Source organism: Siphateles boraxobius, unplaced genomic scaffold (assembly GCF_051911475.1).
Source record: "Siphateles boraxobius isolate OS27281-9 unplaced genomic scaffold, OSU_SipBor_1 37, whole genome shotgun sequence".
NCBI classification, from domain to species: domain Eukaryota; kingdom Metazoa; phylum Chordata; class Actinopteri; order Cypriniformes; family Leuciscidae; genus Siphateles; species Siphateles boraxobius.
In genome coordinates, this window is record NW_027508997.1 from 2819636 (window position 1) to 2836142 (window position 16507).

The window sequence follows — 16507 nt, forward strand, 5'->3', positions numbered from 1 at the left end:
CGAACAGGGTTGGTTGAATTACACTGATGACGAAACAGCAGGACGGAGGCGTTCAGTTCATAAACACGGGACAGAAATGAACAATTCACGTCAATACAGAAACTTATGTCAATGCTGCAAACCAGTTGAGAAGGTATATGAAGGTGTTTGCTAACAGGAATAGCATACACCTAGTGATTAAAACAATTATAAGGAATGATGCACAAAAGGTCATATCCACATACTTTGCTCAAGCAGGGCAGTAGGCTAGCTATTGTTTGTCTGCAGGTGTATGAAATCTATCCATAATCTATAACGTCGAGTTGTGTATCAAAGAAACATCAGCAGAAATAGGCTATGCAACAAACATAGACTACATCTTCAGAGTCAAAGAGTATCAGCTTTTCTATAATGTCGTAGCCACAAGGTGCTGAGAAACATATCGTTTTTATTTTTTTAATTATGAGGGGTCTGTTTTCTCTTTGAATATAAAGAGACGTGCATTAGGCTACGTAGCTACATTTGCGTGATAAAGAAACATTCCGAAAATGCAAAGTAACTTAGTCGTGAGCTTAGTCGTGGAGTTGCACGCAAAACTGACGAAAATTATGGGTCGATTAAACCCCCTGAACAATATTCTATTAAGACAACAGAACTAACTGAATAAACGAATCTATGAATTTGACTGGGTGACTGACTGAAGCCTTGATTTACTGAGCGTATGTTTAGCGAGCGCATGTGTGAGAGACTGAAAAATAGCGTGAGAGAGAGAGAGAGAGAGAGAGAGAGAGAGAGAGAGAGAGAGAGAGAGAGAGAGAGAGAGAGAGAGAAGGGGTGGGCATTGATTCCTGCCGCGGACCTGTCGCACGAGATATTTAGCATAAAGTCAGTTCCCCTCTGCATGGGGATCGAGCCTTCACTCTCCTCTACAAACTTATGACAGGCAACACCGAGAGAGAGAAAGGGGAAACTGTCTCTTTTCATTTGCCCATCCTAAGGAACTTTCTACATGACGACTGCATCATTTCAGAAAAGCAGCTAACACGCGTTGTTCGCAAGAGTTTTACATTTTTCGAGGATTACCTCCACTAGACCGGGATTCATGTGAGTAGATGCACGACAAAAATCACTGTGGTGCTGATGATCTCGTGCGATGGAGGAGCTGTGGGGATGTTGTCTCCTTCCAGTCTCTCAAAAATACTGACTAACCTACCTGTCGTGTCAGACTAGATCGCAGCACATTTTGCTGATATGACATGGTTCTCCAAAGCCGTAGAGATGAAGATCCGTTTTGATCGGCGACTTAGGACAAACAAAGTTGATGTGATGATGTCCGGATGTGCCGAAATGTACAAACATCAGTATAGCCTACAACGTGTATGCTTTAACTTTAAAATATGCTTAATTCTAATATTAAATATTATAGCCTACGGTTGTAGCTATATTGATTTAGCCTATTAGACAATATTTTAAATAATAACCCTAGATTATCAGAAGCAACTTGATAGCATTAGAAAAAAATCATAAGTTTCTATGATATCTGCATTCGGGACCATTTTGATTTAAACCCTGTTTTTTTAGTTGAATTATTATTTATTTTCGGTTAAACGCTGGCTTTTGGAAGGCTTTAGATACTGTTTTAAATGAGTATGTTAAACTAAAAGCTAATTGATTGTAAGTTAAGTTAGCCAATTTGTGCCTTCAGCTATAAATTTAATTGAAGAATTGGCGGTGGTTAGTAAAACCTTTGGTTAGCCTATACATCTTATTTGAAAATTTTTGTTTAACTCGAATTGTATTACAAAAACTAGGCCTACAATAAAACCTCGATATCTTTGAATTTCTCTTTTTATATTGCTGCATATCATTTTACCACGTTTTTCCGGGATTGTTATAGACTATAGCCTCTATAAGTCAAAATAGTATTAGTCAAAATGTTAATGCAATATAGCCTATTCAAACTGATAATATGTGCTCCAAAGCCAAGATACCCGCGCGCACTGAGCTCAGTTATTTCGTGTGAAAACGAATAAAAAATATTCAGATAATATTTTAAAACAGCTCGCTTTATAAAATTGGAATAAAGGAACTATGACATGCAACAATTTCTACGTATAGGCTACATTAGCCTACTAGCTTCAGCCAATGTTTGGGGGCATTTCTGAAAATGTAAAATAAAAATACTCAAGTAAACGCACCTGTTTATCTAAATTTACATGAGGCAAAATAGGCAAACAAGATTGACCGAAACATTTTTGCCAGTGTATCAAAATACGAAAACTAATCGGAATAGGCTCCATTTCGTTTAGCCTATTTATTTAGTCTAAGTTGTATTTTATTTCAGTATAGCTTATTTAAATAGACCTAGTTCTCTTGTTTATGACGTTTATAAGTGTGAATCTAATATGTTTTTATTAGAAATGATAAATAGCCTATACCCTATAGGCTATCATATAGGCTACAACAAGCGTTCAAAAGTCAATCATAACCGCTAAATATCGTTTAAACAAAATAACTAATAGGCCTATTTTTAAAAAACAATCTAAACAGTTCATATGTGTGTGGTTAAACCACACAGGCAGAACAGTGCGTGACGCTTGTGTTTGGTCATGTCTTCTCATGTTGCTTTCAGTGGGGATATAAAACACAAACACAAACAAGACTGTGTACTTCGGCTTCAGCTGCGGCCATCAATAAAAAAATATATGATCAATAAGTTATGACAACATAGCCTATGTTATTACATTGCTTTAATTCGTCAAAATAAGTTACGCAGTTTGCAACTTTTTATGTTATAACATTGCATTTTTAAGTCAGTTTAGCCTACTTTAAACTGAAACGACTTAAACATCCAAGTTTATTATATAGCCTTCACTTTCTTAACATTTTGCTAACAAACAAATATCAAGAATATTTGTGGATGTGATGTTTCATAATTTCATTACCAAAAACATTAATATCTCAGTCGAATAGCGCGTGCGGACCGCGTAATGTAGCCTAATAAACATGCCCGATCTTATAGTGAGTGAGATGAGCATCTCCTACACGGATATTCGGAGCTGTGCGTGCAGGAAAAGCCGCGCTTTGACATACACAGCCAAATGCAAATGGGTGTTAGGAGGGGAGAAATTAACATCTACAAACATTGGGTAGAAATTCCATCTGCCGCCGGCTCGAGTGGGTCCTTAATAAGTTCTCAGACAGCAAAGTGACACACATCTTAATCAACTCTTAATCCAAGGAATTAATTCTAAACGCGTTTATGAATAATTCCTGCGATAATGCAGCAGCCCGTGGAAATGTATGCTGTCTGCCTCTGTCGAACCAACAGATGGACCCAGCAATCTTCTGAAAAACGAGAGGATTTACCTCTATTATCTCTTCTCTTATTAGATATATATATTTTAATGAGATCGATGTCGTGTATATAAATAAACTGCCTCCTCACTGACAAGAATTCCCTGAGCCATGTCAGTACCAATATCTCAAAGACAGCATATAGCCTACATTTCCCAACAAATGTGTGTGTGCCACCGAAGAGATACACAAAGTTTGTCAAACTTTATTTCAAAGAAAATGTAGCCTATAAAATTAGTATTATTAGTGCATTTTAGCCTTTTAACAATTTGAAAATAAAACACAACTTTTGAACATTACTTAGAACAATTGATTATATAGCCTAGACAAGGTCAGAAAAGCCAGGTCACTTTCCCATTTGGTCACTCAATTATTTTTTTACATTTAAGAAATCTATCAGCCTTGTTGGCCCACAATCGGACCCTTGATAGAGTTTGAAATGTAATAATGTCACAAGTCCTGGCTGGGGTGGGGGGTTTCATTGACACCATTCTCTGGATGAAATAACCAGCTTAGGTCTATTGCATTGGGAACAAGGCTACAGCAAAAGAAACAGCATCTGAGTATGCAGCTGCCTGACAGATAACAGCATTTACCAGTATATTTCTGATTGTAATTCTGCTTTCTCGTGATAGCCTCCCCACAAACCTGCTGCATTTACAAGGCAAGTTAAATTGTTTTTTAGATTAAAGATAAAAGTGATTATGAGGATATTGTATCTTAAAAATTGACCTTTTCTTTGATAAATAAAGTGCAGTAAGAAAGTAAAAGTGTATGCTAGAACATATAGCATTTAGAATGTTGATTAATGAATGATTGCTAATTGGTTCATTTAGGCCAAATTACACCACAGACAGCACACAAATATGTCAAATCAAATGGCATGCTGTCCTGTACACATTAGAACAAATCATTATGTTTTAACAGGACACCCTGTTTTGTTATCCAAATGTTTATTTCTTTAAGGATTTGTTGTATTATATCTAGACCTAAGCCTAGTAGTTGTTATCTGGTAACCAAACCCAATTAGGGACTCTGAAAAAGGCTTCTAAGTAAACAGTGTTTTGGTAGAAAAGGTTGATAATCAGTGATACTAACATGTTGGTCTGTTATTTATCACCACTGATAATCTCCCCAGAGCAGGGTCTGTCACCTCATGAATACTGATCACTTCCTGAATTTTCACTATGCACTTGTTTGTTTCTTCTAATGGATGGAGGGTTCCAAGCCAGCCCTTTATTGATTGTACATGACTATTTAAGAAAGAAAGATGGATGAATTTATGCTATTCCATTTATAATCACGAATAGCCTATATTTAGCAAAAAGTGCATATATAACATTCCACTAACTTATTAAATTAATCTGGCCGGACGTAATGAGACGCTATTGTTAATTACTCACAAGTTCTAATGATGGAAAAGTCGGTCATCACAAACAAATCACGTTTTATAACATTGAGAAATGCCTGATTTGCCAACCTGTCCGTACACTGGAGCTGTCGGATCTATATGGTGCTGAAGGTCAAAACTTTCCCTAAACCCCTCAGCAGGTTTATGGATATGGATCTGAAAAGTTATTAATCATATTTATTATTTTCAAAAACATCATTAAACCATGGTACGATGGCATAAACCAATGTGGCGATGTAAGGGCTCTCATTTAGCTTGTTATTCTTTTGATTAAAAAAATTATAGGCCTATCGCAGAGTCAGAATAATGTGAAATCAATAAACCTCTTATTTTAAAGAGTATATTATCTTTTTATAGCAATTAGTTGTGTTAATCAAAGTAGGCCCACATTATGCATTGTGATCTGCCATGTAAATGCAGTCTTATCATGTGCATGCGCAGATATCGTTCTATAGTTGTTTAACCATATTCTAATTGAATGAAAGTATATTTATTGCGCTTTCATCTCTGTGAAAGCAAAGAGAAAGATCTGCTGAAGTTGCACAAGTCAAGTGTAGTTGTCCGATGCGTTCGTTTATTTACGAATGTTTTGATGATAATTTCGGAAACGTAGAAATTTAAGAATTACGCGCTTTTTGGAAAAAATGTATGTGACTCATTGGCTAAACTATATGTTAATATATATTTGCGTAATCTTTAACTGGTAACATGTTTTCCATGAGATATGCTATTTGATTGATGCTGGAAAATGAGAAACTATAGGTTTCAGTAGGCCTATGTGTTTTGTGTGAGTTCATCATTAGATATTATTAATTTAAAACGGCAACAGAAAATAATTCAATCAAGAGAATAGGCTACTTTGGAGTTCTAAGATGTGAAGAAAAATGAGAATGTACAATTATTATAAAATTATTATTGTAAAATTATTATTTTATTTTTATTTTAAGTTTAAATCTCGTTTCATTTACGAGGTTATAGCCTTTCAGTCAAACCTTCACACCTCCAACAGTCTATGAATCCTTCAAGAGAGGTGAAAGCGGGAAATAAAAAGAGAGGGAATCACATGTTTTGTAGACTGTTGTCATTCAGTTCCGTAAACTCTCCTAGGCGCGCGAGTTTCGGCGCCGTTGGCTTCGTCACATTACAGATTCCAAAGAGAGTGATTATGTTTCTATATCTCTGGGGTGTAGCTGCTGTTACATAAATAAACGAGATGTTATTTTAGGCTCTATTACGAGGCTGCTATTTAAAGCTTTTGGTTCACGTAATTTTGAACTTTGATTGATCGGTGTCTAGTCCAAAACGTTTCCAGACGTAAGGAGTAGGAGTAGGCTATATACAGTACTGTAAACGGATGAACCCTACCTGACAACCTGGACATTTGCAACACAAAGCAAATGCGCTGGCTTTTATTACTAGGCTACATCTCATTTGATATGATGAAACATGCAAATAATTGTTCATTTTCACTTCTTATTGCACATTCGGTTTGATTTATTCTAGCAGGGGGTTTATTTATTTAGGTTTATGTCTTGAGGGGTTAGATTTAATTGGGCTTTTTTTCATCTCTGTTTCGCTTACTTTTTGAACAGGAAAATATTATCAAAAGCAATTAACAATAAAAATTGGCCTAAAAGGCCTGGCTATTTAGCGAAAGCATTGACAAAATCATTGTTTAGTTTGTTGTTAGCATTGTTTAAAATAGCCTATAACGTTTGTTTAAAATGTGTATACGGGCAGTCTGAGTGTAAAATATTTTTCATCATGTCGTAGAGCGTTGAAAAACATCTTTGTTTCCATCTTTTTGCAATACATTGCAATAATTTCTATTCTGTTAAATTGGTTCGTAATAATTTTTCTTCATAATTAATAATATCCAAGGTTGTTGAAACATTGTAATGAACTTATTGCAGGTTGTGACTTTGCCACCAATAACGTTTAATGCAGCAATTCAACTTTTTGAATTGCTACATTATTAAAATTATGAATTGTATCACGTTCATCGTGTATCATTTTGTGGTAACACTTTATTTTTATATGCCCTTGTTACACGTTAGGCTATATGTATTTACTATAGTAATAACTATAAATTAGGCATAATTACATGCAACCAACCCTAAACCAAACCCTACAGTAAGTATACATGTTGTTGCGTTAATTTTCACTCAATAGTTTTTGATAGACTATTCCTAAGCGACACCAATCAGTCGTGAAAATAGCCTATAGGTCTGTTTAAGGAAATCTAATGATAACAAGCACATTACAAATGTAAGAATATAATGAGATTTGTGTATTTTATTACATTATCACAAGTCAGAATGAGCTGCGTCCCATGCAGTGAATCTGAGCAAACAATGCAGTCTCATGTGTATTAGCTTGAGCTTGTGTAGCTATATGGGGTATCAGCATTCATGTAAATATGACCCTGTGCTGTTCACAGAGCCTGGCAGTCGAGGTGATGGATTTTAACCTTCTAGCGGACAGTGAGGCCCGTAGCCCGGCACTGTCTCTTTCTGACTCCGGGACTCCTCAGCACGAGCCGGCATGCAAAGGCCAGGACAACAGTGGTCAGTACCTACATGTTTAATCATAAATTCACAAAAGTCCATTAACGCTTACGTAATTTTAAAGTCAAATCTGTTTATATAATAGTAGCCTATATATAATATGCACAGAATTTGCTATCGTGTTTTCTGTTAATCGGAACGATAACCCTCATATTTCAGTTTTGTGCTAGACAGTCCAAATTTAGTGCATGATTTAATGCTTACCCATGAGCACGTTCTGTTGGGTATTTATGTCACACTGTGTTCAGGTTGAATTGGGCTAGTAATAGGCCTACCAGCTCCGCATCTTTTGGTTGTAGTTTTGAATAATCTTGGGTTATTTGAATCCACCTTTTACAGACTGTCTTTCTATGTGCACCGTGTAGCTATACTGATGACAGTCGCCATTTGAAGGAGAACATCCCGGCTAGCCAGTCACGTGCTGAAGGAACGGTGCATAAATGATTAATTCCTGTGCCTCATATTTGGTATCCAAATGACAGTCAGGCCAATGCGAATAAACCTAAACACCTGCGGAAAGAGCAAAAGGTCTGAAGACGATATGCACATCATTGCACGACAGAAGAGTATGCTTAATCCTATAGGCTACAAACTGAAAAAGCGTCTATATAGGCCTATTGTTGCTTTAAAACAGGTAAATACAGTTTTTAGGCTTATCAAGCTTGCCGCGTTTGAGTTTTATAGTGTCAGCGCGCAGGCAGTTGCAAAAATTCGGTTAAATGTAACATAAACATTCATTAACATTATGAGTAAAGCGATTTGATTGTTTTCGTGTGTGTTTTTTTTTTTTTTTTTTACAATGTTTTATAGCTATATCCATTGGGGAATTGTAGCTATTACACTGAAAACTGCCAAACGTGTGTCTGTATTCGCACAGCATTTTAAGTTTTATTCCAATTTCCATCAGCAGATAATAGGCCTTAATATCACTAACCGGAAAAATCGCCCCAGGTTGCTTGGTTATGGAAAGTTAATATTTTTTTGAAATCTAAATTTCATAAAACGGATAGCCAACGTTCTATAATATAGCCTAAACAACGAAGAAGAAAAAAATTAACCGCCAATGGGAAAATATATTTTTCCACTTATTATCGATTCAATAAAAAAAATGAAAACACACACGCACACTATATTAAGCTGTTAAATTATTTATAGACTATGTTGCGGGTTTTATTTAGGCTTATTCTTAACTCTTTCAGAAGCAGTAGGCTTATAGCCTATATCGCATTTCTGAAAAGTGCATGCTTTGTAATGAAAAAGATGTTAAATCTTCATTAATAGGCTATAATTACACTGTATTTAATTGAATAGTAGGAAAATATATTATTATTATCACCATTATCTATTGTTTGAAAATGTGTTCATTTAAAAACATGGCTACAAACATGAAATTAAAGTCACTCTGAACAACATTGAGGATTAAAAAAACTAAATAAGATATGAATTTTACTATATTTAATTTAATGATTTTTTTTTGGGGGGGGGGGGGGGGGTTAAACTACATATGTTCACAATCACACAAAAATGTTGAACGAATGTTAAACGTTTAATTACAGTCAACAGTTTCTGACGGCACTCTTAAATCCATATCTCGTTGATGGATAAAAATATTTCCGCGATATTATATTCAGACTAAACGGCAACCTAATTACAACTGACGACAAATCTATGCATTTAAAGAGTGGACAGTAATACAACAAAGCGACTGATGAAAATGAGCGGTATCGGGATCCTCTCATTAACTTATACACGGCCTACCACTGAAAGGACACAATGCAAACCCAAATTTCGTTGATTACAATACATTCATTTAATTGAAAACTTATTCAATTAATCTTGAACAAAAAATATTATAATGTTGTTACTCTCAAGTTTTATTTTGGAGGGACTTGTGTTTTGTAGGAGTTAAAGGGTATCTGTGCACTAACAGATGGCAGCATGATGTCTTATTGGTTTTCCTAGAGGCCCTGGAAAGCTTGCTGATTAGTTAGAACTGCTCCAAGAGAGTTAAGCTCTTGCCAAACAGCCCCAAACCTGCCCTGTCACTAATAGCTGATCCCAGGATTATGTGTCCGGCTAATTTAGCCCTTTCTGTGGGGTCTTCCATTTGCAATTTGCAGAACACCAAAGAGGGAGGATTTTCATCACACATACAAAAACACTTTGGGCCCTGCAGTTTATCTTGATCTTGCTTTCAAGGCAAACAGAAACTAAGGACCTTTGTGTTTAGCACTGTAAACCCGAATAAATTGGTAATCAGTTACATCAAAATGTTTAAGATTAAGCATGATAATTGTGGGACTTAACCATATATGTATCGGTTTCATTAATGCTTTTGCCTCTGACCCATACAGATACAGAGAAGTCCCATCAGAACCACACAGATGAGTCAAACCCAGAGGACGGCTCTCTAAAGAAAAAACAGCGCCGGCAAAGGACACACTTTACTAGCCAGCAGCTCCAGGAACTCGAAGCCACCTTTCAGAGAAACCGTTATCCTGACATGAGCACGCGAGAAGAGATCGCTGTGTGGACCAACCTCACAGAAGCAAGAGTACGGGTACGTGTCCCTGACAAACTAAACCACTGCGGATAGGTAGGGCTCTTAGCAGTGGCGGATTAAGACTCTTTGGTGCCCCTGGGCATTAACACCAAGAGTGATCCCAAGGGTTCTGACATCAACCCAACTTTCATTTCCAACCAAAATCCAACGTCTGTCCGATGTCGGATGTTGACGTCAATCTGATGTTGGGTTCTGACATCAACCCAACTTTCATTTTCAACCAAAATCAACCCAACTTTCGGCACTGACACCTAGAGTGCCCCCCACCCCCAATAACCGCTAAGAATAAATAAATAAAATATGTTTCGTGTGAAAATTTACATTCAGTTATTATTATTATTATTTTACTATACTCAAAAGTAATTCATATTAATAAACTTATATGACAACAGAAGGTTACATCAATGTTAGCTCAAGTAGAAAAAAGTCTTACAAAATCAGGGTACCACTTTTTGCAATGTACTCTATAAATGATAAATTACTTGTGAACGCAAATGTTATAGACAACCTGCTGCAAGTATGCAACATTAAACATTTTAGATCTAGTGAACCCAACTGTTACAGGCATAATAATAAACATCTGTTTCACTTCAAGATGCGATATAAATTGAAACAAAGCATCCTGCAAAAGCACTCGCTCTGCTCCGTGCCAGTGGTCATGGTAGTGTGATATGGGTGTTGAAATGAAACTCGTGAAGTAGTGTGAATATGGCGGTAGAAAAAAACAAAAAAATTATAAAATAATGAAAATAATAAACTTTCAACAAAACATTAGGGGAATTTGGAACATTCTGATGAAAGGGTATATATAGGCCTAGGCTAGAAATACGTTTGAAAATGAATCGCTTGTTTTAAAAGAGAAAAAATATTTGCACGGTGCCCCTCTGGACGTGGTGCCCCTGGGCACTTGCCCAGTTATGGTTAATCCATATATGGCTCTATGAGGTTCAAAAACAATTGTTGATGTAATAATCAAAATGACTGTGAGTGGACACGCTGACTGACAAAGATAAGACGTTACACCCTTAGAAGAAAAGGTTATAAGGTTCTGTCAGGTGCTTCATATATAGAACCTCTTAGAGGTTTACATCATGGGATCATAGTTATACAGATTTTAATTAATTTAGTTTTAATAGTTTGATTTGAATTAAACAGCTCATAAACATACTTTATCAGTAAAAAAAATGAAATAACTCACATTGATTAGTATAATGCAATCATTTAACCCTCTGGTGTTCATTCAACCCATTTTTTAAGTGCCAACACTTTACCATATGTTGTGCCTTTCAAATGAAGTAAATAAAATAAAATGTAAAATGTTTTGGACAAAAATGTCTGAAGAGCATCAGTGGGTTAAGACATTTAAATGGCTCTTTAAAAATGGAGTCAGGAGACACTTGCCTGGGTTATTCCAGTATTTTCAGGAACACAAGACATCGGCTTTGGTATTGGCTGCGGCATTTTTTCTGTTACCAGCAAACTGCTATATTGAGATCGGTGATGTAACATGAACAATAGTTCGTTTAGAAGAACCTAAAAAGTTTGTGACCTTCTGTCCCAACAAAAAGCAGAAGTTTGATCGGTGAAGCACACAAAGAGAGCAGGTGGGCTTCCATTCTGATGGATGACAATACAATCGCTACCTCCTTGTCTGGCGCACATCTAATGGATCAAATTCACATTGGCCAGAGGAAAGGTCACATAGCATACAGTCTTGGTTGTTATTTTGAAAGAACAACAGAGGTAGAGATACTCCTTTCCTAATGTCTATCAGTGGCCTCCTGAATTGTGCATGTATGTCAGTAATCCCAGCTGGAACCTTATGTCACATATTCCGCATGCTTCTGCTGTCATTTTGATTTACGCAATTGATAAAGTATGTGCTCCTAATAAACACACAAACCCTAAATCATGGCCCTGACCTAATGCTAGCTTGACCCAGAATACTTCAAAAATGGACCACCATGACTGTGAAGGTTTCTTCTCCATTTGATGCTGCCACTGCTGGTTTTGAAATTGAAATGGAATTGAAATACATTTTAATATCTGCGAGGGGGAATTTTTCTTGGACTCCATAAACAATAAATGCAACAATACACAATAACAATACAAAATAACCTCTTACATATATATGGTCCATACATAGCGCTCAGTTTTTTTCAATAAAATGAATGTTATAGTCCATTTATTACCCGTTAGCCACTTTTTTCGGGCATAGACCTGAAAATGAAATTTCCAACTTAAACTGTCATACATTTTGAATGCTTTGAAGCACAGATGTAAACTTATTTAAAATATTTTGCATTTTTATATGAAATGTATATTCTCCAAAATATGTTTTACTATAAATATTTGTTTCCCATTTATTTCCAGGGTGGTAATTTTTGACCGCAAGGAGTAAAAGTGTGACTATTTTTCTCAGGACCATTTAACCTTCTCGAATCATGTCATTGATTTTTGTTTTGGTTCACATAGCATGTGCCAAAACCTTTACCAAGTTTCGTACCATAATATGCATGTATGCCAAAAATATAGAGAAGGAACACACCGATCATTGAACTATATTTGACATACAGTTATTTTGGAAGGCCTTAAACACCATTGCCAAAGTGTCAGTGGAACATTCACAGACAAGGGTATTCCCTCTCTCCCAATATAAACTGGTATCATTTACAGTATGCTGGATAAAATATGTCATTAAATATTCCCAAATAAACACAACTACAACACAAGCACAAATACGGCAATGTACGATCACTGTGAGAGTATTTTTGAAATATGTGGAGACACTCCTTCTCAGAAGTGATAAAGTATTAACTTGAGTCATAATACCTCTGATTGCTTGTATTTATCATATTTCTTTAACTTATTAACTTCAACAATATGTAATAAGGAAGGAGAAATAATTTGTCTCTGCTTCTTATGGATGTTACTTTTAAAAGAAATGATTTACATATTGTATATAAAGGACGTTATTTACATTAATAAAACCTAATATTTAAAAGGAGCTCTTGTTTTCTTATTTTCCTTTACTAATTACAGTCGGTGAACACGTTCACAGGGAAAAGATCGACAAGAAAACAGCGTTATAATTTCTCAGAGAGCTAAATGATATAAATTCATTTAAATTTTTCACATTAAAACTTTAATCCATCCAATATCCCCTAAAAATAGGATATAAAATTGACTAAATGTGAGGGAAGCTCTTTAATGACATTTCTCACTGGGGAAACTCATAATAAGAGAATAAATTAGTTTAATAAATGAAGCACTTAAATTCTGCCTGGCGGAACTTTTTTATTGTTTAAGTCTCACGAAAAGGAGTGTTTAAAGTTCAGTTGAGCTCTTTCCTACATATTTTATGTTAGAGTGATAAAGAATATGGCATTCAAGTTACATTTTTGGGTTACACTTTATTTTGAGGTGTCCGTGTTACAGTGTAAGTATACATTTAAGCACTGAGTAATAATAATTAACTACATGTACTTACTAAACGGTTAGGGTTAGGATTAGGTTTTGACTTGGGGTTAGTTGCATGTAGTTATCCATTATTACCACAGTAGCCACATGTAACATGTGTAACAAGGACACTGTAAAATAAAGGGTAACACTTTATTTTACAGTGTCCTTGTTACATATGTTACATGTACTTACAATACTATTAACAGTAAATTATGCATAATTACATGCAACTAACCCCAAGTCGAAACCTAATCCTAACCCTATAGTAAGTACATGTAGTTGCTTAATATTACTCAATACTTCAATATATAATTACACTGTAACAATGACACCTTAAAATAAAGCGTAACCCATTGCCCTGAATTACAATGACAAATGATGTCCCAAACTGTGGACAGTGCTAACTCTTCCTCGTTGTCTTTTAAACAGGTGTGGTTTAAAAACCGCCGCGCCAAATGGAGAAAGCGAGAGAGGAACCAGCAAGCCGAGCTGTGTAAGAATGGCTTTGGCGCCCAGTTCAACGGACTCATGCAGCCGTACGAAGACATGTACTCGGGCTATTCATATAACAACTGGGCAACTAAGAGCCTGGCCAGCAGCCCTTTATCAGCCAAAAGCTTTCCTTTCTTTAACTCCATGAATGTAAGCCCGCTGTCCTCCCAGCCAATGTTCTCCCCGCCCAGCTCCATCCCTTCCATGAACATGGCCTCCTCAATGGTGCCCTCGGCAGTGGCAGGGGTGCCGGGCTCAGGCCTCAATAACCTGGGAAACCTGAACAACCTGAACAGCCCCACCCTCAATTCTGCGGCGGTGTCAGCAGCCGCCTGCCCTTATGCCACCACGGCCAGCCCGTACATGTACAGAGACACCTGTAACTCCAGTCTGGCCAGCCTCCGGCTCAAGGCCAAACAGCACGCCAACTTCGCTTACCCGACCGTGCAGAACCCTGTGTCCAACTTAAGCCCCTGCCAATATGCTGTGGACCGGCCAGTATGAAGTCCCGGCGTCCAGCGCTCGAAAAAAAACCAGACCCGAACTTCAAGCCCTTGTCTAGCCAACCCCACATCTGACTCCAAGGCATTATCACCCCGCAATGAACTTGTTATGGTTGCTGAAAGGACAGAATAGGAATAAGCTTCAAGAGGAAAGGAGCCTCACAATGGACCAGGCCTCAAAGAACTCGTGCAAAACATGTCGAGACTTTGACGCTGAACCGACCAACTGTTTAAAAGCTTTTGTCCGCTGCATGATTAGAGACAAAAGAGGACCTAACCACTTCCACTGCACTCACGGGAAGACCTTGCAAAAGCGAACAGAATACCTGCTCTCACCATTGGTACAGGCGAGGCGGTGTACATAGCGGACTCTGTATTGTATGTGACAAACATATCTTGGAAATGTAGTATTTTAATGATGAGAGGAGCATGTTCCTCACGAGCGGATGTACCTCCTCGCGGAATTTTAATCTTTGTTGTGAATTCCATTCGCCTAAGGTGAGAGGTCAAAGGTTGTTGTAAGATGACAAGACTAAACCTAGCAGTGAGTAGTTTCAGGTGAAAAGAAAAAGAGGTACAGAAGAAAAAACTCTGAAAATTAGGACTTAAAAAAAAAAGAATTAACTAAAAAGCCATTGAGTAAATAGATTTGTGTGGTGTTCTAAAAAAATGGAGTCTATGACTGTAATATAATGTATGTAAGAGTGCAGTTGTTATAAAACAAGCTTTTTCTGGTGTAGCCTGCTTTGTCTCATTAAAAATAAAATAAATGATTATTTGTTTTTATGAATAACCCATGCTTTGAAAGAAAATACGAGTCGCTATCTGAATGATTCGCTCGTGACATTGGCCAAGGGGGAAAACACAAAGTCCTCGTGACACCATAGCAACGCAACCTCAGATCCATGGCAACATTATACAACAGAAGTGACAGCGCGGGAGAGCGGGAGACAGAGAGATATAGATGTTCTTTTTGGCCTGTCACTGATCTGTTTGACCTACAGTCTTCGAGGGGCTTCCATCAAGCACTACTCACTATCTCGTAACGGGGGGGGGGGGGGATTCTTGGTGCAGTGCCTTGTACTTCTGAGGGAATGCTGCCAAGATTACATAAGTGTATGAGAGGAATCCCTCCAGAGAGTCGCAATGGGCTATATTGCTCGGGTTTACAACTCTGTCTATATATACAACAATGACTAAATATTCTCCTTCATAAAGGGAAATACATGTGCTGCAAAAATAGACATGCATCATATGAAATACAGGACAAAAACTTTTCTTTGACAAAATTACATTACACTACATTATAGCACACACAAACACACAAACACGTTGGGTTTATGTGGACTTTCCATAAACATAATTATTTTTATACCCCCTAAACCAACCCACCACAGAAAACTTTACATTTTCAAAAAACATAATTCTGTATTATTTATAAGCTGTTGGACAAAAAATGTAAATGATCTCTGGTATTGCCATCGAATACAGTGAAAGTAAAACCAGTTTGGATACATGCAAATATGATTGTTTAGTGTAATAAAAACATACAATGCAGTGAAATTAAACAATAGTGAGAAAATTATATATAATTACAGCTTTCTGGCATGATGGATCAGCATCGAAACAGGATTTGGGTGAGGCATCCTATTAAAATGAATCTTCTCTCAAAGTAAAAGCAGTGCAGTCTGTCCATGTGAGGTAATGGTGTGAGCTCACACTGATGATCCACACTCAGCACTCCAAATCAATATCTCACTGGAGGGTAAATATCCTCTGATCCCTTATGTTTACCCCTCAAAACAGATATGGACTGAAAAAAAATATTTACAATGGGCTTGACCTGCAATAATCCAAAACCATATGCTATCAAAATCTGAGAATCCAATGCTACTTCAAGTTTCAGAATCAAATCACTGAGGGTGCTTCTGAAATTATTGAGGGTTCTCTATAAAGTGCAGCAATGTGTGAGCAACGGCTCCACCGCAGCAAGAATGGCAATGTAAAGTAAGACATTTAAGATAAGTCGATACTTTTACAAATAATTAGAATAGAATTTTAAAATTATCGATATGAACATATATTTTTATATTAACCTGTCGGCATTTACATTGCTTTATGCGTATCTATTTTGACATAGGATATTTTTGTCCCTGATGTGTGTATCACTTAT

General features: G+C 36.8%; 1 protein-coding gene across 2 annotated transcripts; it reads left to right on the forward strand.

Moving 5' to 3' along the window:
• The first annotated feature begins 36 nt into the window (after positions 1-36).
• Positions 37-15124, forward strand: pitx3 (paired-like homeodomain 3). Of its 2 annotated transcripts, none has more exons than XM_077196994.1 (4): positions 37-133; positions 7188-7314; positions 9669-9874; positions 13769-15124. In XM_077196994.1, the coding sequence occupies exons 1-4, from the start codon at positions 77-79 to the stop codon at positions 14333-14335; spliced, it is 957 nt and encodes a 318-aa protein (XP_077053109.1). In that variant the 5' UTR covers positions 37-76; the 3' UTR covers positions 14336-15124. The 2 variants fall into 2 exon arrangements, with proteins under 2 accessions (XP_077053109.1, XP_077053110.1); XM_077196995.1 differs by lacking the exon at positions 37-133 and adding an exon at positions 742-1083.
• The last annotated feature ends 1383 nt before the right edge of the window (positions 15125-16507 follow it).

Excerpts from the sequence above, each read along its gene's own strand:
- pitx3 (XM_077196994.1), top strand. The coding sequence starts at position 77 with ATGAACAATTCACGTCAATACAGAAACTTATGTCAATGCTGCAAACCA. Across the intron at positions 134-7,187 it reads GCTGCAAACCAGTTGAGAAG|AGCCTGGCAGTCGAGGTGAT; the intron begins GTATATGAAGGT and ends TGCTGTTCACAG. Across the intron at positions 9,875-13,768 it reads TCACAGAAGCAAGAGTACGG|GTGTGGTTTAAAAACCGCCG; the intron begins GTACGTGTCCCT and ends TCTTTTAAACAG.